This window comes from Dromiciops gliroides, chromosome 5, assembly GCF_019393635.1.
Source record: "Dromiciops gliroides isolate mDroGli1 chromosome 5, mDroGli1.pri, whole genome shotgun sequence".
NCBI lineage: Eukaryota > Metazoa > Chordata > Mammalia > Microbiotheria > Microbiotheriidae > Dromiciops > Dromiciops gliroides.
In genome coordinates this window covers 143898021-143919681 of record NC_057865.1, presented here as the reverse complement: position 1 = coordinate 143919681, position 21661 = coordinate 143898021, and the positions used below count along the sequence as shown (strand labels likewise).

Below are 21661 nucleotides of genomic sequence, written 5' to 3'. Positions count from 1 at the left end.
GTAAAAAGCAAACAAACAACTAGAAACTAAGGAGGTACCCATCTAATGAGAAACAGCTAAACAGATCAGGACACATGTAAGAGCAGAAGTTGTCTTACTTTTCTATTTGTTTTTTCAGTCCTTAAGAGTGTTTTGCACATATTGAGTGCTCAATAAAGGCTTTTTTCATTCATTCATCTACCAGTGAATGTAATGGAATATTAATTTGCCATAAAATGAAAAGAGCAGGGGCAACTAGGCAGCTCAGTGGATAAAGCACAAGCCCTGGATTCAGGAAGACCTGAATTCAAATCAGGCCCCAGACACTTGACACTTACAAGCTATGTGACACCCCCCCCCCCCCCCCCCCCGCAAATCACTTAACCCTCAATGCCCCACAAAAAAAAAAAGAAAGAAAGAGAAAAAATAGACAGTTTCAAGAAACCTGGGAAGACCTGAATGAACTGATGCAGTGTGAAGTGAATAGAAGCAGAGTAACTCATACCATTGATAACAATATTATAAAGAAAAACTTTGAAAGACTTAAGAACTCTGATCAATGCAATGACAATCCACAAATCCAGAGAACCAAAGATGAAGCATGTTCATTCCTTCCTGACAGAGAGGTGATAAGCTCAAGACACAGAATAAAATATATATTTTTGGGCACAAGCAACCTGGAAATTTGCTTTGCCTAATTTTTTAGGATGATTTTATTTTTACTTTTTATTTTTATTTTGGGGAGAGGAAAAACAAATGCTTATTAATTGAAAAATCAATAAAAATTAATCTTTAAAAAATATTCCCAGAGCCCCTCCTCTCAACTGGCACTGCAAACACCCTGATTCAGACATTCAACTCTTTTCGCCTAGACTAACATAACAGCTTACAAACGGGGCCACCTGTGGGTAGGGTTCAATTTTGGATAAGGCCAAGGCACCTAAGGGAGCTAGAAGGTATGATAGGAGTAAAAGGAGGAGCGGTGCTGTTCTGTAAACAACGGTTAACATCAACACAGAAAACAAGTGCAACTCTCCCCGCTCTCTGTTTTGAAGGTTCTTTAAGTGTGTAGGAATGAACGCATCTGATAAAAACATTAACTGGAGGAAAAACCAGGTGAGCATTGTAGAGGATTGGTTACTTCCTGAAGGAGTTGCAAACAGACTGAACACTGTCCCAGGCAGCAGACGCTCTTTCCCAACCAAGCCTCCTCTCCAACCAAACGTCCTCCTCTTTTCCCGGGGACCGGGTGCTTCGTCCCTGCCTCCCGACTACGGTGGCAATACTCAGTACCTGCTCTGAGCAGGCGCCCTGCCCTCGTCTGGGCTTCAAGGGCTGGGATGGGAACTCGAGGGCACCTACGGAGGTGGGAACAAGGGGGTGTCCTCCAGCCCCAGGGGAAGGAGGACAGGTGAAGGGGAAAAGGAGAGAGGGGTGGTCACCCGGGCCAGGACAAAGGCGAACCCACGGGAAAAGGACCTAGCACCCTGGGACCCGGAAAACTTTCTGCAACAGCAAAGCGTTAGATTGACAGCCCTAGCGACAAGCCCGGCGGCCCGGCGGAGCTCCCTACCCCCAGCCCGGGCCTGCTCCCTCACCGTCCTGCAGAAGTTCCCGGACCGTGACCGGAGCCGCTTCAGAACCAAGAGCCTCAGCCCCAGATTCAGCGACACCGGTGCCTTCCATGTTGGCAGGTGCAGGACTGATGACGTCAAGCAGCACAGCCCTCCTCGGCCGAGGCTGGTGACGCACAAACCCCGCGCCGGCGAGCTCGGGATCGAGCTCGGGCTCAGCTCGGCAGGGTTTTTTGTGCGCGTGCGCGACTCCCTAGGCTTCCCCTGGTTGCCGAGAGAGCCGGAGAGCTAGTGACCCAAGGGTGAGTCGCGTGGGTGATGTGAGGGGGTGGAGTGACAGGTACCGCCCGGTCCTTAACGTTCTGTACTCCTGGAAGGCGATGAGGGATGGGGGAAGGGACCACAAAGCGAGAAGGGACGTCTGCGGTGGTCTGTGGCTGGGCAAACGAGGAAACAGAGGCCCAGAAACTCACGTGATCACAGATGTCGAGCTGGAAGGTTCAGAAGTTCTCAATCTGGGCTCAGAAGAATGCTAAGGAGTTTTAACTTCTAACTATAACCCACATAAATAAAAGTGCTCTGGGGGAGATCTCAGTAATTTTTAAGAGTGTGAAAGAGCCCTGATATCCAAAAGTTCGAGAGCCGCTGATCCAATACCCCTCTCCCCTTCTCCTTTTACGAATAAGGAAACTGAGGCCCAGAGAATCATAGGATCGTAGTTGTAGCACTGGACGTGACCCAGAAGCCCTCTGGTCCAGAGCCCTTCATTTTGCAGATGAAGAAAGGAAGGCCCAGAGTCACAGGCTAATAGATTCAGCATTAGAAGGGTCCCTAAAGGCCGTGGAGCCCAGCCCCCTCATTTTATAGATTAATAAGCCCAGGGTCACAGCCAGTAGCCAAACCCAGGGTATCTCACTTGAATACCACTGTTCCTTTCTACTAGACCAGTCCTCCTTACACACCTTCATAGAAAAAAATAAGCACGCAGGAAAATGGTCCAAAATGGTTCAGTCACTTTAATTCTATTAATCAATTATTAATTAAATGCCTACTATGTACATGGCAATAGGGACACATGCAAAACAGTTTCTGCCTACATGGAGCTTACAGCTACTTTGCTAGGAAGATACAACAAAGAGTCATAGATTTAGAACTTCATTGAAAGGGACCCTCCAAAAGTATGGAGACAAACCCCTTCATTTTACAGATGAGGAAACTGAGGCACAAAGACCTGACATGTCCCAGGTCATAGAAGTAGCAAGTGGTTGAGCTTGTTCCAAGATCCTCTGATTCCAAATACAACATATTCTCGACTGCACCAGATAGCATAAGCATGTATACACAGGGTGATTTCAAGAAGGAAAGAGTGCTAACTACTGGGAAGTTCAGAAAAGGACTTATTTCACTCAATTTAGCCTACAGAGAAAGAAAAAAGAGCAACTAATCAGTTGTCACCATCTGTGGGTCCTGTGCTCCCAGATTGTTAGACTTCAGTTTCAGAATTATTTCTAAGCACTCCATCCCCACAATAATCACTTGTTGAGGGAAGATGCTGTTTACGTGAATTATGGTCATTGCCTGTATAGAATTTCTAATTGAATTCTTATCATGCTAACAGATAGTTATTATAATTATATGAGTGGCAGTGTTGTAAAGTGGAAGAAGTCCTGAATTTGGAGTCAAAGTTTGATCTTGAGCAAATCATCCTCACTCAGAAACTCAGTTTCCAGATATGGAGGGAGAGAAACCTATTGCTTAGTTTTTTCTTCAGGAGAAAGATAGGAAGTTTATCAGGGAGAGAGAGAGAGATCAGTGATGAAGAGATACTTTTACTTCAAGGAACTGTGATTTTATTTGATTTTATCTCCCTTTATTAATGTAGATTGGAACTTCTCCATGTAGAATCACAGAATCTCCTCTGTAAAATCTACAGAATCCTACCTGTAAAATGAGTGGATTAGACTAATAACCTCAAAGGTCCCTTCCAGCTCTAAATGATAGGTATTAGGAAGAAATAAATATAAAGCAAAATATTTTGTGAGGTCCTTCTAGTATCTAAATAAAGGAGTAGCTAATAAAAAAAGATGGTGTTTGAATTGGGCTTGAAATCTCGGCCACTTAGAACCTCTATCTTCCTTCAGAGCTCATCTCAAGCAGCACTTCCTATATGAGATTTCCTAATTTTCCCAGTTACTAGTGCCTTCCCATCTCCCAGATTACCTTACATTTACTTTGCACACATTTTATTTACTTACATATGTGTATATATTATTTAACAACAGACTCTCTTTTTACATACAAGGAAACTTAAGCCCAGAAAAGTTTTGACTGACTTTGGATTATGACCAAGGCAGGATTTTGGTCCATATCTTCCAACTCCAAAGCCAGTGTTTTCCCACTTAACCATGTTGGGTCTTTCCTCTATTCTTCATATTACTGTTTGCCATGGCTGGAACATATTTCCTCATCTCCTTTTCTTTAACTCTCTATTTTTTTTGGAGGTTCAGGTTGTATGTTCCATGCTTCCCCGTTCCCTAAATTGTGTTATTGTTCTCTCCCTCTTCAGATTATCTTGTATTTACTTATCTGTTTACATATTGTATCCTTCCTTTACAAGTCTTCTCCTTGAGGTCAGGTACTGTTTCATTTTTATCTTTATATTGCCAATGCCTAGTACAGTACCTTGCACATAATAGGTTCTTAAACATATTTTGAATTATTTGACCTGAAGTATTACATATTCAAAAGTAGTATGCATGCCTCGATTGGCTGGAAACTGCATTTTTGAAAAGGAATTTTACCCCAAGAATCCTGTAAGGAAAAACAGATATGGCCAAGAATCAACAAAGGGGATCAAGCAGAAGAAAAACACCCATAAAAGGATGAGTAAGAGTTTTGTTGGACTTAAAAGACCATGACATGGTACTTTCTTGGTACCCTGCCAAAAAAACCTATACCAAATGCTTATACTACAGGAAAGGTCAAGACCTAACATCCTTCAATAATTATATTTCACTGAGATGCCAAGAGTACTTGACTATAAGGATAATTATGTTGATGTCTACTGCAAAACTGTTTTGAGTGGGTTGCTTTGTGATTACATTAAGTAACAATAGTAGCAAGTTTTATGTGTGAAGTTTATCCCTTCTTTGCAGATCTTTGGTAGCTTTATAGCAGTCAGGAAAAATACTCTCCACACTTAAAAATCATTTTTAAGTATAGTGTTCTTAACCTTGGGTTTGTGAATGTTTATGTGTTTTTAAATATTTTGATAACTATTTCAGCATAATAATACATGATCAGGGACCCTAGATTAATAACATGTGCTCTAGGTATTTGTCACATCAACTGCTAACTTGCTAGACCCTTTTGTATATATGAAATTGATTTTACTCTTTGAAAGCTATAACTCATATCAACAGTGAGCAACCACAACTCCAGAAGACCATAATAACAGAGATGATAGACTAGAGTTGCAGAATGTGTGGATGGTTTGCATACCTATACTTTTTACAAGGGAGAGCATTTTTGTTTTGTAGTGTTGGGGGAGGGGCAGTGGTTATAGTGATATCAAAAAATAAAAGAAAGAAAAGAACATTCATGAAACATTTATAAAATGCATAGAAGAGACCAGGAGTTCCAAAAGTGAAGCAGGATAATATTGAAATTATTATGTTAAACATATATACTTTGGGGGCAGCTAGATGGCGCAGTGAATAGAGCACCGGCCCTGGAGTCAGGAGTACCTGAGTTCAAATCCGGCCTTAGACACTTAACACTTACTAGCTGTGTGACCCTGGGCAAGTCACTTAACCCCAATTGCCTCACTAAAACAAACAAACAAACAAACAAACAAACAAACAAAAATATATATATATATATATATATATATATATATATATACTTTTTTTAAAAAGCTGTACATGATTGAGAGTCATGGTTTCATATGTGGTTTTCCTTCATTTTCATATGTGGAAATATTTGTTATTGGCCAAATTCATAATTTTAAAAGCTCTATATAAATCTCCCCTCCCAAAAAAAACAACAAACAAAACTTGATTTTGTCAACCCAAAGGTACATTTCATGTTGTTAGATGAAGCCCAACCTTCTAGGCTATCAAGATGCAAGATAAGCAGTAAGAAAGTACCAAACTCCCCTTCATGAATTTAAAGCTCAAGTGAACTATATCTGAAATCCTCAGAACATTGTCTTCTTCAAATGAGAGTTTTAGGGGCAGCTAGGTGGCGCGGTGGATAAAGCACCAACCTTGGATTCAGGAGGACCTGAGTTCAAATGTGGCCTCAGACACTTGACACTTACTAGCTATGCGATCCTGGACAAGTCACTTAATCCTCATTGCCCTGCAAAAAACAAAACAAAACACACACACACACACACAAAATGACAGTTTTAACCAGGAAAGAGTGCTACTGTATTAAATAAAGTGAATGTCTCCATTTTCAGCAAAGGAAACTGTAGTCCACAAGCTATAGAACAGTGAGTTTGACTTTGATTCTTGGCAAAATTCTAGAATGTTTTTTAAGGGACAATCAGTGATATCTAGGTAAGAATAAAAAAGCTAGAAGGGCTTCAAAAACAGATCTCCACCCATTTTTTAAAAAGGCACTACTACTTGAAAGCCAGATTTAGACTGGCAGATCAGGGGAATGTGGCAGATACAGTTTACTTCTAGCATTTGACAAAGTATTCCATACTTTTCTTGTGGACAATATGGAAGAGTGCCTTAGTGACATTCAAAACTTGGCATAAAATTATTGCCAGATGGCACTGTCATTAAAAGCATAACAAATGGACACTTAGTTTATATTTTGCCTCTGGATTTTTTTTTAATGTATGAACACTAATCATTAAAACGAGTAATCTTATCCAAAGAACTCCATATTAATAAACTATATTTGTGCTCCACTGTATGGCAAATTAGTCAAATCAATAGCAGTTACTCAATTCCTCTAAGCTAGAGCCAAATTGGACTCCTCACATAAACACTTAGCATATTCTCATTTGTACTTTATTTTTATATAAGCCTTATGTCCACCTCCTTGATTATAAGCTCTTATCCTAAAGCAGGGTTTCTTAAACTTTTTCCACTTGTGACCCCTTTTTAGCTGAGAAATTTTTACAAAACCAATATTTACTGCCAAATTTTTCCCAACCCCCTATGGGGTTTCAACCCACAGTTTAAGAAGCTTTCTCCTAAAGGACAAAGACTAAGTGCTATAATGTAGTAAGATGACAGGCCCAAGTTAGGAAGATTGGGGTTCTAATACTACCACTGATGCTTCCTAGCTATTTGACCTGAGGCAAATCATTTAATTCCTTTTTGTCTCAGTTTCCTCATCTGTAAAATGGAGATTACAGTGGTAGCATCTACCTCACAGAGTTACTTTAGCACTTTATAAATGATAGGTATTATTTTGTCTCCTTCAGTGTCTAGCACAATGCATATAGGAAGTGCTTGAACAATATATTGAATAAGTACATGGATGGCTCAAACCAAGAAATGTAGCTGTAATAATTACACAATTGAATGTAAATGTTCAACACAAGGAAGTCTCCTTTGTATCTAGTACAGATAGCATTGCTTTACAAAATGTTAAAAATTATGGGTGATTTTAATGAGTAACCAAATTTGTAGTATCCCATCTAACACTTGGAAGATCAGAAAAAACCTTATTTGCCAACCAATTTGACTCAATTGATGGCATACATACTTTATGTGTGTGTGTGTATGTTCCATCATGAGGGATAACTGATGGATATAGCCCATGTGCTGTAATGGCATCTACATGATTTCAGGTAAACATGGGGAAAGCCCACAGCATGTCCAGTGGGAGCCCCAAAGCAAAATTGGGGAAAGACATAGAAGAGAACTGTACAAGATAAATGACATAAATGGGTTTTGATCTATATCATTTATCCCACATCAATAAAATAACAGATTCATTGGAATATTGGAATATTAAAATTCACACGTTTATTTCTCTAGTAGGATTTCAGCTTATTGGAGGCACTAAATGTTTTGTCATTGTATCCCCAATGCCTAAGAAAATGGCTTTCCTATGATAGACCCTTAATAAACATGTACTGGATACATATCTAATGAACGGCATGTTTCTATATGAAAATGGATTATCTTTTTCAGAATTAAAAAAAACAACAACTGGTATTCATGAGTTGTGATTACACAAAAACTACACAATGTCAAGAAAGAACAAAAGATCCACTGGAAATGTTTCAATCTGGGCACCTGGTAAAAATATGTGCTCCTATGGTTCGATATTCAAAGTAAGTATGGTGAATGATTATTATGTTTTGCATTTTCTGTGATTTTTTCCTTTTGGAATTATATTTAACATTCTCCACCCTCACTTTCAAATAATTGGCACCACAGGTGACCATGTCTGAAACGTTCAACCAAAAGAATGCTCCAGCAACCAAATGATAGTCAGCATTTATAAGGCAGGATGATTAGGGATAGCAGAAAAATAAAGCTCATTACAGATACAATAAATTTCTCTTTGGGGGGAGTACAAATTAGGTTAACTATTTTTCCACAAAGTAAAACTTATACTTTCTGCCTCAACCTAGACTCCATCTAGATTACTCTACCTGCTAAGAGAAGCAGAAACAATACCATTTACATTGTTGTTACTATTTCCCATTTACTGGAATCACCATCATCTTCAGACATTAATTTTTTAAAACCTTTGTTTTTTCAGGAACTTTCAAAGTTTATTTGTGAAGTTTGAGGAGGAAAACATTTATTTTAATTCAACAGGTTTATATTCAGTACCTAAAATTTACCCAGAACTGAACTAGATTATTGTAAGGAATACAAAAGAATTATGGGACACAATCTCTACCCTAAAGAAGCATATGTTTTGTTTGGGAAACAATACAGTACCCATGGAATATATATAGGGTATGTATATATGTGTGTGTGTGTGTGTATACACACACACACACACAATACATGCATACATACACTTATTATTCTATATCCTTCCTATATTATATAATGATAATAAGTAGATAATAATAGATAATAAGTATATAGGGTAATATAAGTATTATATTATTAAATACTATAGAGGTTCAAACAAAGGGTGAGACTACTTAGTTGTAATAACCTGGTAATGCTTCATGGAAAAGATAAGTGTTAAAGGCTATAAGAAGGCAGAACCTCATCTATTTAACCACCTTTGTCCATTTCCATAGTTGAATAAGCACCTAATAAAGTTTCTATCCATGTTTCTGAACATAACCATAATTAAGAATTAGTTTGCTGTTGGTTCACATCATCCATCACAACCTCATCCATGTAATTTTTAAGACCTCTTTAATTACTTGTACAAGTAGGCCTCATACAAGTGCTTAATCTGTTAAACTAGAAAATTCAGTTGACTCATTCACCAATGACTGACAGATACTAAAAACTTAACAGATTTCATTTTATTAAGTATAAAACAAGACTGGTTCTTTTATTTTACTTTTTAAATTTGACTTGGTATTTTTAAACTGACAATTTAAACTATTAAACAAGAAGTATAATTAGCTCAGTTCTTTGTAGTATTTTGGTGAACTTGATTCAAGGAATATTTCTTAACCTTAATTATGCTGAGTAATATTTTATTGCATTTAGAAGTAAATTAGATTGTGGTGCTTTGGAAATGCTGGATTAAAGTGTTCATTTGCTCGCAGATTGGCTTTCAGAACACTTGTGAGGAAATATAACTGTGATCTGTGTTATACTCCAATGATAGTTGCTGCTGATTTTGTCCGATCTATAAAAGCCAGAGACAGTGAATTCACCACAAACAAAGGTATGTATAGTCAGTCTATTGTATATTGTGTAGTAGAATTTTGTTTTTCAAAAAACATCCTTTTGGACTTGAGACTTCACAGAATACTCATTTGCTGCACAGCTTATTCAACAGTTAGTTTCAGTTCCACAAACATTTTGTCTACTTTGTACTGAGCACAAAGGTAATCTTCATTGCACAAGTTTAGATACAATGGTCCCTGTCTTTATGGAACCTAAAATTTAGTAAGATGCATACAGAGATAACTAGCTAACACAGGATAACTACATTAGGGATGTACAAAACAACATGCAGTATGAGATCTGAGGTGGAAAGATCCAATTGCTTTATGGGGTTATGAAAAAAAAGTTTTGAAAACCTTAAAGTAGTACCCAAACAGAGGTCATTACCAACCAGGTGTATCACCCAAGGCTTCATGGCATCTGAATTGGGTTCTACAGGATAGGTAGAAATTGAAGAGGCCAAGAGTTTGAGGAAGTCAGTTCCAGACAAAGAGAATAATATGAGCAAAGACCAGAAAGCATGGATTATATTCAAAAGACAGATTAATATCCTTTGAGTGAATATAGAGTTTATAGAAGGGTTTAATAGAATAACACTAGACAGTAGAATGTAATAGAATTTGAACTAAGTAATCATTATAAAACCAATAACATATGTTTGACTAAATCTCTCTATAAGAAAAGGATATTAGTCCAAGGTTACTATTAAAGATGGAGAGGAGAGGAAATGGAGGAACAAAGATTTTGCTTGTTGATATCAGTGCTATGCTCATAATTCCTAGATCTACTTGTCCAGTCCTAATCTTTTTCCTGACCTCCAGGATCCTATTTCCACCTGCCTATTGAATATCTCTATCTGTTTGTCCTGTAGACATCATAAACTCACATGTCCAAATAATGAACTCATTATCTTTCTCCCTAAGCCTTGCCCTCTTCCTCACTTTCCTATTACCGTGGAGGGTACTACCATCCAGTCATCCAAGTTTACAATCTAAGTGTCATCCTCCACTCCTTACTCTCTCTCACACACACCCCCCCAATAGCCAATATGTTGTCAAGTCCTATTGATTTTACATTTACAGTATCTCTAGTCTATACCTGCTTCTTTCTTCTTACACTACCACCACCCTGGCACACATTGTCATTACCTCACACCTGCACTGTTGTAATACCTTTCTGGTTGGTCTCCCTACTCTAGTTCATCCTCCACTCAGCTCTCAAATCCATCTTCTTAAATGTTAGCACTGGTGTGACTGTAACTGGCCCCCTGCCCCTTACCCCTAATTCACTAAACTCCAGTGGCTTCATGTTGCCTCCAAGATCAACTATAAAATCTTCTCTTTGTCGTTTAAAGGTCTTCATGATATGGCCCCTTCATACCTTTCCATCTCTTAGATCTTACTTCTCTCCACATGCTTCACAACCTAATGGCACTGACCTCATTACTGTTTGTTGAACAGAAGACATCATCTCCCATCTCCCTGACTGTCCCCATTGACTGGAATCTTCTCCCTCTTCTCCCTCTTCTGGCTTCAAGTCTGAGCTAAAATCTCACATTCTATAAGATGCTTTTTCCAGACTTCTTTAAAGCTGTTGCCTACCTTCCAATAATCTCCAATTTATTCTGTATATCTCTTATTTGTACATAGTTGTTTGTATTTTGTCTCTCTCATAAAACTGAATTCTTTGAGAGCAGGAATTGTTTTTTTTCTTTCTATCCCCAGTGCTTGGTACATAGTGAGCACTTAATAAATGCTTATTGCTTTACTGGACCATTGGATTAGTTTAGGAGGATGGCAGTAAAAGTTTGTTGCAAAGTTAGTTTCTTTTCCTCTTAATAGAATTTTTTCCAAAAAATTAATGTGCAATTAACATGTTTCTATTAAGTATCTTCTAAATAGTGGTGTACAGGAAAAAACCATACAGGATGAGTGATTAAATTCTCCCATTCTGTTTCTGCTAAGAGACAGTTCCTATTATTCTTTAGAACATAAAACAGAGAAAATATTCCATCTACCATTTTCATGAGAAAAAAAGGTAAATCCTCTCATTCTGCATAAACTTTCAGAAAGTTCACATCTGATTCTTCCTAAAAATGTAATCCTATCTGGATAGATGTTTTAATACATTGAAAATAGTTAATATTGTTTTACCTTACATAGTCAATTTCTGGGTGTTATTTTTAATACTCCATGTTATTTCTTCTGAATTTTAATGATGAGATGTTCATTTTATCAGGTGATTGTCCGCTGATTGTTCAATTTGCTGCTAACGATGCACAACTTTTATCTGATGCTGCCCGAATAGTCTGTCCTTATGCGAATGGAATAGACATTAACTGTGGTTGCCCTCAGAGGTAAAACTCAAAGAAGTTGGAAGGATTTACTGAAAAGATTAGGAAAATCTATATGAACATGGTAAAATATCTTTCTAGTTTTCCAAAATTTAAAAGGAAAATAATTCACATGAAATAGAATATTAAGGATAAATATTCTAAACTAGAAACAAGATAATCTGGTAGAGAAAAAAAATGAATAGATTAACCTTAAGGTTTTTGAAACCCTGTTGTTCCTAAGAGCTAAAGAGACCAATAAATACTAGGGTGCTTTTGCAATTTTACCTTGCTAATTGAATTTGGTATAACATTTATCTCTCTCTTGAGCCCTGCCTTTGAAGGTTTAGTTACTAACATCAAAAGGACCTCATTGTAAGGCACCATAATGTGAACCTATGTACACTGTTTTGGTGAGGTTCCAGTGTATAGGAAAAAGGAATAACATGGGGTTTTTTTGTTTTGTTTTGTTTTTGGCGGGGCAATGAGGGTTAAGTCACTTGCCCGGGGTCACACAGCTAGCAATGTGTCAAGTGTCTGAGGCCAAATTTGAACTCAGGTCCTTCTGAATCTAGAGCCTGTGCTTTATGCATTGCACCACCTAGCTGCCCCCCAGGAATAACACGTTTTAATGCCACTTCAACCAGCCCAGCTGGTTATTTGCTATAAATAAAAATGCAGATGGCCCCACCTCCAAAATCTGGTATCCCCCTATTTTTCCAACCTTGTCTGATATTACTACCCTTGACACACTTTGTGCTCTAAGATATGCAATTCTGTGATTTGGGAGTTCTCCCTACCCTTTTTTGTAATTCACTCCCTTGTTTTGGGGGTTTGGGTTTTGGGTTTTTTGCAGGGCAATGAGGGTCAAGTGACTTGCCCAGGGTCACACAGGTAATAAGTGTCAAGTATCTGAGGTCACATTTGAACTCAGGTCCTCCCAAATCCAGGACTGATGCATTATCTACTGAGCAACCTAGCTGCCCCGTTTTTTTAAGGCCAACTTTTATAACAGCTATCTTTTTTCCCCCAAAAAAGTACAATATTTAGTTGCATAGTTAACCGAGTGTTGGTAAGAAGTATTTAAGAAACTGTACTAGTTTTGGTCTGTTAATAATTCCAAATGTTATAATACTCAAAAAAGAAAATCAAAGTTTTGAATACAATGTGTAATCAAATAGCCACATTGATATACTCATTAAAATGAGTTAAATAAGGTTTATTAGTGTTGCTAGTATAACTCAAAAACTTCATTATCTTTTCTAGCTATGTACATGTTTCTGCCTCTGAGTATGTGCACATATAGTAATAATCAAATTTAAGGAACCTGATTTCAGTGACACAGAAGAAATTGTTCTGGCTTAGTGTGATTTGGAAATTATATTTTTCTGACTTTATATCCATCCTGGAATATGTTTGTCTAACATCACATTGTGCCTCTTGGAAACATACCAGAAATCATTGCTTCTCTGGTTATAGGTCAAAGAAATATTTTTATATGTAGAAAAATAAACATTCTATACATGCTAGTGGTTCCATTTAACTCATCTTCCACTTACTTCCACAATTACAACAAGAAAGGGTAACCACTTGCTTTCAGGTATACCAGGAAATATCTCTCTCTCTCTCTCTCTCTCTCTCTCTCTCTCTCTCTCTCTCTCTCTCTCTCTCTCTCTCTCTCTCTCACACACACACACACACACACACACACACACACACACACACACACACACACACACACACAGTAAAAAGCCCTCTTATTATACACATTTTTCATTTTGTTCTTTTTTAAGATGGGCCATAACAGAAGGATATGGGGCATGTTTAATAAATAAGCCTGAACTTGTTCAAGATATGGTTAAACAAGTAAGAAGTCGAGTGGAAAACCCAAAGTTTTCAGTGTCCATTAAAATAAGGTAAAAAAAATTCATATATTTTTTAATCTGTTGACAGAGTATATTTTATTACTTTAAATGTACCTTTTATCAAAGTGCTTAGTTTATATTTTTCATTTGGAATGAGGGTGATAGGATTGTGAATGTCCTGATGCTTTTTTTTTTTTTTTGATTTGGCACGAAGATACAGAGGACCACTATTAAAATATGAAAACCTGCAGTAGGGTAAAATAAGTCTTACAGTGTTTTCAGCAGCCATTTGGCTAGGAAACTTTTACCTAGATTGAGCGATTTATTAAGATCACGTACTGACTACTTTATATTTTTAAATACAATTATCAACAAAAAAATGTTTTAATACCAAAACAGTCCATTGAAAAGTAAAAAACAAGCCCAACTGATTATTTTATATAAATCAAAGTGCAGATGGCCCCACCCCCAAAATTTGATATTCCCCTATCTTTCCAACCTTGTCTATTACTATCCTTAACACACTGTGTTTTAGCCAAATTAGACAGCTTTTTGCCTTGCTCTGCCTTATTACCTCTGCGGATATGGTTTCCTATGCATGGAATGCCCACCCTTACTACCTTTACCTTTTGAACTCGTATATATCTTTTAAAGCCCAGTTCAAATCTTACCATCTCTAGAAGGGAAGCCTTATTCCAGGCTCCTCAGACTCTATATAATAATTTGTTTTGTAACCCTTGAATGCCCTTATTGTGTATTATGTTATCCGCATTGGTGTCTTATTTCTCCCAGACTAACAAGCTCTTAGAAGGCAGGGAACATAACAAGTATTATCTAAACTTTGTAGTTAACTTAGTGACCTAATACACAGTAGAAACTTCATAAGTACATTTTATTTCTGCTGTTGTCATATTGTTTTGTTTTGTTTTGTTTTAGTGAGGCAATTGGGGTTAAGCGACTTGCCCAGGGTCACACAGTTAGTAAGTGTTAAGTGTCTGAGGCCGGATTTGAACTCAGGTACTCCTGGCTCCAGGGCCGGTGCTCTATCCACTGTGCCATCTAGCTGCCCCTGTCATATTGTTTTACCCCCACCAAAACCAAAGTTTTATTAAATTCAGTCAAACTGATACTTCTCTACAAATAAAGCCTTAGAATTCTAATAATTTCCTTTAAAAACCAATGCAACTAGGATAAGAGGGGAAGGGGTCAATTTCAGAGTGGGGGGAGGAAGAAATATCATTTCTCTCTGATAGCCAACATAAAGAGGCAGTCCATAGAACACCCAAAGTGTTTGTCAGTAGATAAGTGGTCAAAGGATTTAAAACAGTTCTTAAAAGAAAACTACATCATCTTTTGGAGCTTGAACATTATCAGACTATTGGTACTTTAAGATACAGTTTTCACTTTTCTCACTGGGAGTTATAGAGCTGCTTCTTTCTGTCCTAATGCAGAGTTTAGGACATCATTGCAGAGCTTAGAAAATGAGGACTTCTGCCAAATAACAAAACTAGTGGTATGGGATACTATGGGATAACCTGGCAGTGATCTTCTTGGTGCCAGGAGTCAAATAACAACACCAGATAGACTGAAGTAGACTGTATTTCTAAGTAAAACCCCAGTCCACTTCTAGTGTTTGGATCACTAAGAAAACTTAGTAGATAAAATTATACCATGCAAAAGTGACAGTTTTAATTTGTTTAGTTTATCAGTTTTTTAATTTTCTTGTGCTATAAAATGTTTTGGAATTTTAGGATCCATGATGATCTTACAAGAACTGTAGATCTTTGTCGGAAAGCTGAAGCAGCAGGGGTTTCCTGGATTACAGTCCATGGGAGAAATATTGAAGAAAGACACCAACCAGTACACTATGATGCAATTAAAATAATTAAAGAAAATTTGTCTATACCTATAATTGCTAATGGAGACATTAAAAGCTTAAAGGAAGCAGAAAATGTTCAGGAAATAACTGGGACAAATGGTAAGATTTATCTTTTTACTTAAATAATAAGAAACTTATTACAATTATAATTTCTGTTTAACATTGAGCCATATTCTCCCAATAACCTAATTTAGGCTAGGTACCTTTCATATCCTTAGTATTAACTCTTATTTAGTAAACAGTAGAATAATGCTTCAGGTGGGATGGTCACTTTAATATCTTTATGTCATTCAGTTGGTAATATGCTTCCAGATTATCTACCAGTGGACTCAAGCACCCCATAGAGTAGTGGCTTTTCCAGTTAATGTCTTTTATTGACCTACCCACTGATATTACAGAGATGCTTTGTTTGCAAGCATATAACATAATCAGGGATATAGTGGCATTAAAGAAATGGCTGTTGGTGGCAGCAGGCAATTTGGGATCAAATATTCAGAGCTAGAAGGGACTTTAGAGATCACCTAGTCTGACCACTTCGTTTTCCAGATTAGTAAACTGAGGACTCCAAGAAGTGATTTGCCCAAGTTATTAAATTATAAAGCAGGAATCTAACCCCAGGGTTCTGTTTGCATATTCAGCAATAGTTCCTTTCCACCATAGTAGCTCCCTGAAGTTGGTTCAAAGCATTCTCTCCAACTTCATTCTAATTGCAACTGCCACTTCAGCACATAGCATATCAGGTTAAGGAGGTAGTAAAGTCAAAATGTACTCATTCCATTCTTACTGCCTCTGAAAATAATTAAAAGGGTAGCAGATCTGTACCCCTTTTTTGTTGTTATCTAACTTTCACTTATAGAAAGTATGCAATAATAATTTGGTTTAGCTGCGTCTCATTCTAGACTTCCATAGGTTCGGTTTTTTAGTTGCTTTATAAATATGTGTGTGTTATTATTAATAATTAATATTAATTATCATTGTCTTATTCAACAAATAAGAAGCTTGCAATATAGAAAGAAAAAATTTAATATTATATAAGAAGAGGCAGCTAGGTGGTGCAGTGGATAAAACACCGGCCTTGGATTCAAGAGTACCTGAGTTCAAATGTGGCCCCAGACACTTGACACTTAGCTGTGTGACCCTGGGCAAGTCACTTAACCCCCACTGCCCCACAAAACAAAAGATTATATAAGAAACTCAAAAACAAATAAACAAAAAGATTATATGAGAAACTGAAGATACTATTTTGTACAATGTCTCTTAATTATTCTTAAACTTAAGACAGTAACAAAGTTCAGTTTGAGTTCCCTTCTATACTTATTTTTGTTTTCTTCTGGGCATTTAAAAAAATTATTTAAACACGTTTTTGGCTCTTCTTCATTACCTACTAACCCATTCTCACCTCTAATAAGAAACCCTCCCTTATAATAAATATGTATAGTCCAGCCAAACATTGATTTTCAGCTTTGTGCAGTGATACTTTCTTTTGCCAGGCTCCTGAACTATTTTGCAAATTACTTTCCACACTCTTAGCCATTGTAGCCTTCAGTGGCCACATTTTTTCTCCCCAGCTAGATTGCATTTATTGATTTAGGTGGCATCTGGACTTTTCAGCCTTATTGTACTAATGGGTTTTTATTTGATAAACTCTTTTAAGAATAGGTGATTTTTTTTTTAAAACAATTGTCCAGTTTTCAAAGTCAACCTATTGGGTTACAGCTTCTGTCATCAAAAGCAGTGCCTCCTCATGTTTATATTTCCATCTATTTCTTTAAAAACTTAAATTGGGGGCAACTAGGTGGCGCAGTGGATAGAGCACCGGCCCTGGAGTCAGGAGTACCTGAGTTCAAATCCGGCCTCAGACACTTAACACTTACTAGCTGTGTGACCCTGGGCAAGTCACTTAACCCCAATTGCCTCACACGCACAAAAAAAAACTTAAATTGACCTTTGTTCCAATCATCTGCCTGTATTCAATTTCATTTTTTTGTGGTGTGTTTTAAAAGTCTGCCACTGCATCTCTACTCAATAAAGATATTAATGATGTACAATCATGGAGCTTCCGTGAACTTTTGGACTCTTCTCATCATTTTTTACCATCATTCCCTTTTTTCAGTAAAGCAAAAATTCAAGATATATGTTGACTTGGTTTTTGAGAACCTAATCCAGGTCTTCATAGAATTTCTTTGCTTCTTTTTTTTTGTTGTTGTTGGGGTTTTTTTTTTTCGTTTTTTTTTTTTTTGCGGGGCAATGGGGGTTAAGTGACTTGCCCAGGGTCACACAGCTAGTAAGTGCCTTGTGTCTGAGGCCGGATTTGAACTCAGGTACTTCTGAATCCAGGGCCGGTGCTTTATCCACTGCGCCACCTAGCCACCCCCCTCTTTGCTTCTTTACCCTCAGTAAAGCATAAACTCTAGTTCTTTCCATAGGATCTGTTTGCTTATCATGAGTAGTACAAGATGAGATAACCAAGTATACCATGAAATAATGATTCTTATTGCTTTGGGGTACATGATGACACCAACTCAACCTGCTTCTTTCTTTGCCTCTCTGGGATAAATCAGCAAAATGGCCTTCCATTTGACTGCAACTTTTTTATATCTTTTGATTCTTATTTATTATAAAAGTGTCAATATGAACAGAGTTCAGTTTGTCTCACAGAATGCCAACTTATTGGTCAATGAACAAAAAGCATATGTTAAAAATTAAATTAGTGGTTGTAGGTAGTCAGAAAATTATGTGTCTCCTTTTTCTGCCCCTTCACAACTCTAACAATTTTTAAGGCAGCTATGCAGAACTGTTCAGGGCATCTAGATGTAGAAATAAAGCAGTGGACATGGAGTCAGGAAGACCTGAATCTAAATCTGACCTCAGGCACTTACTGTGTGACCCTGGGCAAGTCACTTAACCATTTGCCTCAGTTTCCTTATCTGTAAAATGAGCTTGAGGAAATAGCAAAACCACTCCAGTATCTTTGCCAAGAAAATCCCAAATGGGGAATCAGACACAGTTGAAATAACTGGACAACAACAATGGAGGACTTGGGGCCATTTTGTTGTTTTGTCCATTACTTGGCTTGCTGTGACCAAAAAATGAATGACCCAGTGAATATTTAACTAGTTTGTTCTCAGCAGAACCCCCCCCCCCATCTGTTATTGCTCCAAGGTTCCTGCTTATTATAACTTAGCAGATCTGGCACAGGCTTCAAGAGCCATGGGTTGTTCGCTCACCATGAGAAGATGGATTTTTAGAGTCTGGTGGATGAACTTCCACAAATACAGCTCTGTTGTATGATAACAGGGAATTAATACACTGAGTATGATGCAGTAATGGTATTAGGAAAATTTGTCATGACAACCTTCAAATGCATTTATTCAGCTTCACTGAGTTCTTCTAAGTATTGATTTTTACATTCTGTTTCAATAAAGAAATATTTATTATCATTACTATTACTTGCAGGCTACTCTACTGGGTATCAAGCATGATATAAAGATAAATGAGGCATAGCCACGCCCTTATAATGGCTTTCCATTTAGTAGGGAAGGATAATATGTGTAGAATGAAGTAGACATATGTCTGCCAGGTGGCTTGGTAGATAGAGTGCTGGGCCTGGAGTCAGGAAGACCCAAGTTCAAATTTTGCCACAGATACTGACTAGCTGTATGACCCTGGGTAAATCACTTAACCTCTGTTGGCCTTATTGCACAAGAGAAGCAAATGGCAAACCACTCCAGTATTTTTGCCAAGAAAATCCCATGGACAGTATGGTCCACAGGATTGTGAATAGTCAGACACAACTGAACGAGTGTGGAAATACCTAAGAAAGGTACAAATAAAATACTAGGAAGGGATTGCTTCTGACTAGACCATTTTTAATAGTATTCATAGTGATTCACCACTGTTTCTTATATTTCTTACATAGGCATAATGGTTGCAAGAGGACTTTTAGCAAATCCTGCCATGTTTGCTGGATATAAAGAAACCCCACTGAAATGCATCTGGGACTGGGTTGACATTGCTCTTGAGCATGGCACACCTTTTATGTGTTTTCATCATCATTTAATGTACATGATGGAAAGGATAACATCAAAGCAAGAAAAAAAGGTGTTCAATGCTCTGTCAAGTACAACTGCAGTTTTAGATTACCTTACAGACCATTATAGTATGTCAAACTCTGTGTCAAATATATAATGTGTTCTTTATATGATGAAAATCAGTTATTATGGTTTTTAAATCAATGCTTGGTTTCTTTAAATCCTTTGGTGCACAGAAAAGGCTCACTAGTAATGTAGTTTTATCTGAATTTTTTCTGAAGGGATTGTATCTTTAATATTTTTATAATATTTTATTTTAAAAATATTTGTGATTTGAATATAGCTCCTATATGTGGATATGAAAATTGCAACACATTTATTTTTTAATAAAAATAACTGCAGAGAAGTTATAAAAGCAGTGCCAAAGTCCTTCTGTTTAACAACTTCTCAGTACTCCCAGACCATTTAGGAAATTGAAAGAACTTGATAAACACATTCCTGAAAAAGTAAATTAACGACATTCCCTTTCCCATCCATGAAGTAGTTTCCTAGCTGAGATGTCTGTATCTGTCATATTAAGGATGAATGTTTTTAGTGATAGATTGTAAAGGATTATGAACATCTGACTTAGTGGAAAACAAAAAGAAAGCTTATCCTTCTTTAAATTTTAAAAAGTATTAAACCAGTTTTGATAAGCAAGTTTTGGTAATTTCATGCTTTTCTTTGACTGATGACAATATTGAGTTCTTTGCTAAGAGAATTTTACCATATGCTGAGGAGGATATGCCACTACTGGAATTGAGTATTTTATACTGAAATTAGTTCAATCCTATAATTGTTTTAGATGTTTGACAGCAAATATTTATACTCCATTGTATTAGCAAATAAATTGAAAATATGATGTGAAAATTGTATAAGAACTGCTAAATTCCTCAAACTTTTTCTTAAATAAATTTTGTTTTGCAAAATAGTCATGTTCTGGAATGTTTTAATAAAATTTATTTTTCTATACATTTTCTAATTAATATTGTATTGTTAGAGCTCTCTATTAAAACTTTTTGTTAAAATGTGAGTTCTTTGAAGGAACCTTCTTGGTATCCTAAACATTTGACATGATACCTGGCAATAGTAAGTGTTTAATAAATGCTTGTTGATTAACTGATTAGACATAAAGTTAACCAGTGTTAAATACTGGATTCAGTTTAAAATTTAGTGAACACTTAACAGGTACAAGGTTATAGACACAAGATGGCACAATGGATAGAGTGTTGGGCCCAGAGACAGGAAGGACCTGGGTTCAAAACCCTCTGTAATTTACTTAACTCTGGGCAAGTCATTTAACCTCTATGTGTCCCAAGCAATTCTTAGAACTTAAAATAAGAGATCTGTGATGAAAACCACATGAACACAAATAGGTTTGATACAAGAAAGAGTCTTAGGGAGAAAGGAGAGAACTAGACAGAGTGAAAGAAGAAAATCTGAAGGATAGTATCCTGTTTGTGGATTAGAAAGGAGGCCAGTGTCATTTACCAGTACACTTCAGGGAGTTAGGTATAGAAAGACTTGGGGGAACAGGGAAGGAAAGCCTAGATTATGAAAGGCTTTCAAAGCCAAACAGAATTTTGTATTTGATCCTGGAGATGATCACCAAGTTAAGTAGTGTAGACAAGAAAGAGAAGAGGGCCTGAGGCAGAGTCCCATGAGACTCCTTAAGGTTAGAGGCCAAGACCTGGAGGACGATACACAGAAGACAGAAGAATAGGGCTGGTAGGCAGGAAGAGACCCAGGAAACATCAGGAACCTGAGGCTCTAATCTTAGATTTGAGTGTTCTGGTGTCATGTTATGCTGAGCTATGTACAATTTAACAGGCTTTGCCCTGGTCTCAGCACATCAAAAGACAGGCTATTATCAGTGAGACTGTTAGGGTAGAATAGCCCCCAAACCCCGTAGAAATAGACTTAGAGGGGGAGATATAGGGAGGCAGGAAAGAAGGGTAAGGGAAGACTAACTCAAGAACCAAATCTTTCAGAAAGGAAACCCGCCCATACTGACTTCATAAAAGCCCTCAGTTATCATACGTCCCCAACAGCATCAAGATTTATGCATGGCGTCTTGGTAATAAATAAAAATAGTCCCTACTTTCTAGAAGCTTA

General features: G+C 37.2%; 2 protein-coding genes across 3 annotated transcripts in view; one reads left to right on the top strand and one right to left on the bottom strand.

The window, feature by feature from the left end:
* The window catches only part of COG5 (component of oligomeric golgi complex 5), a 349622-nt gene extending 347827 nt beyond the window's left edge, over positions 1-1795 (bottom strand). The window contains exon 1 of one of the 2 annotated variants that reach the window (XM_043965892.1): positions 1578-1795. In XM_043965892.1, the coding sequence (XP_043821827.1) occupies positions 1578-1665 (88 nt within the window). In that variant the 5' untranslated portion in view covers positions 1666-1795. The remainder of the gene's footprint in view (positions 1-1577) is intronic. The other variant, XM_043965890.1, reaches the window with a different exon arrangement.
* DUS4L (dihydrouridine synthase 4 like) lies at positions 1742-20432 on the top strand. Its single transcript, XM_043965900.1, has 7 exons — positions 1742-1855; positions 7718-7860; positions 9277-9398; positions 11639-11756; positions 13526-13648; positions 15349-15575; positions 19396-20432. Exons 2-7 carry the CDS (start codon positions 7745-7747, stop codon positions 19662-19664), a joined length of 975 nt encoding a protein of 324 aa, XP_043821835.1. The 5' UTR covers positions 1742-1855; positions 7718-7744; the 3' UTR covers positions 19665-20432.
* The last annotated feature ends 1229 nt before the right edge of the window (positions 20433-21661 follow it).

Bases quoted from the DNA above. Each gene is read 5' to 3' on its own strand.
- DUS4L (XM_043965900.1), top strand. From the start codon at position 7,745: ATGAGTTGTGATTACACAAAAACTACACAATGTCAAGAAAGAACAAAA. The intron at 7,861-9,276 runs GTAAGTATGGTG...ATTTGCTCGCAG, and splicing joins CCTATGGTTCGATATTCAAA to ATTGGCTTTCAGAACACTTG. The intron at 13,649-15,348 runs GTAAAAAAAATT...TTGGAATTTTAG, and splicing joins TCAGTGTCCATTAAAATAAG to GATCCATGATGATCTTACAA.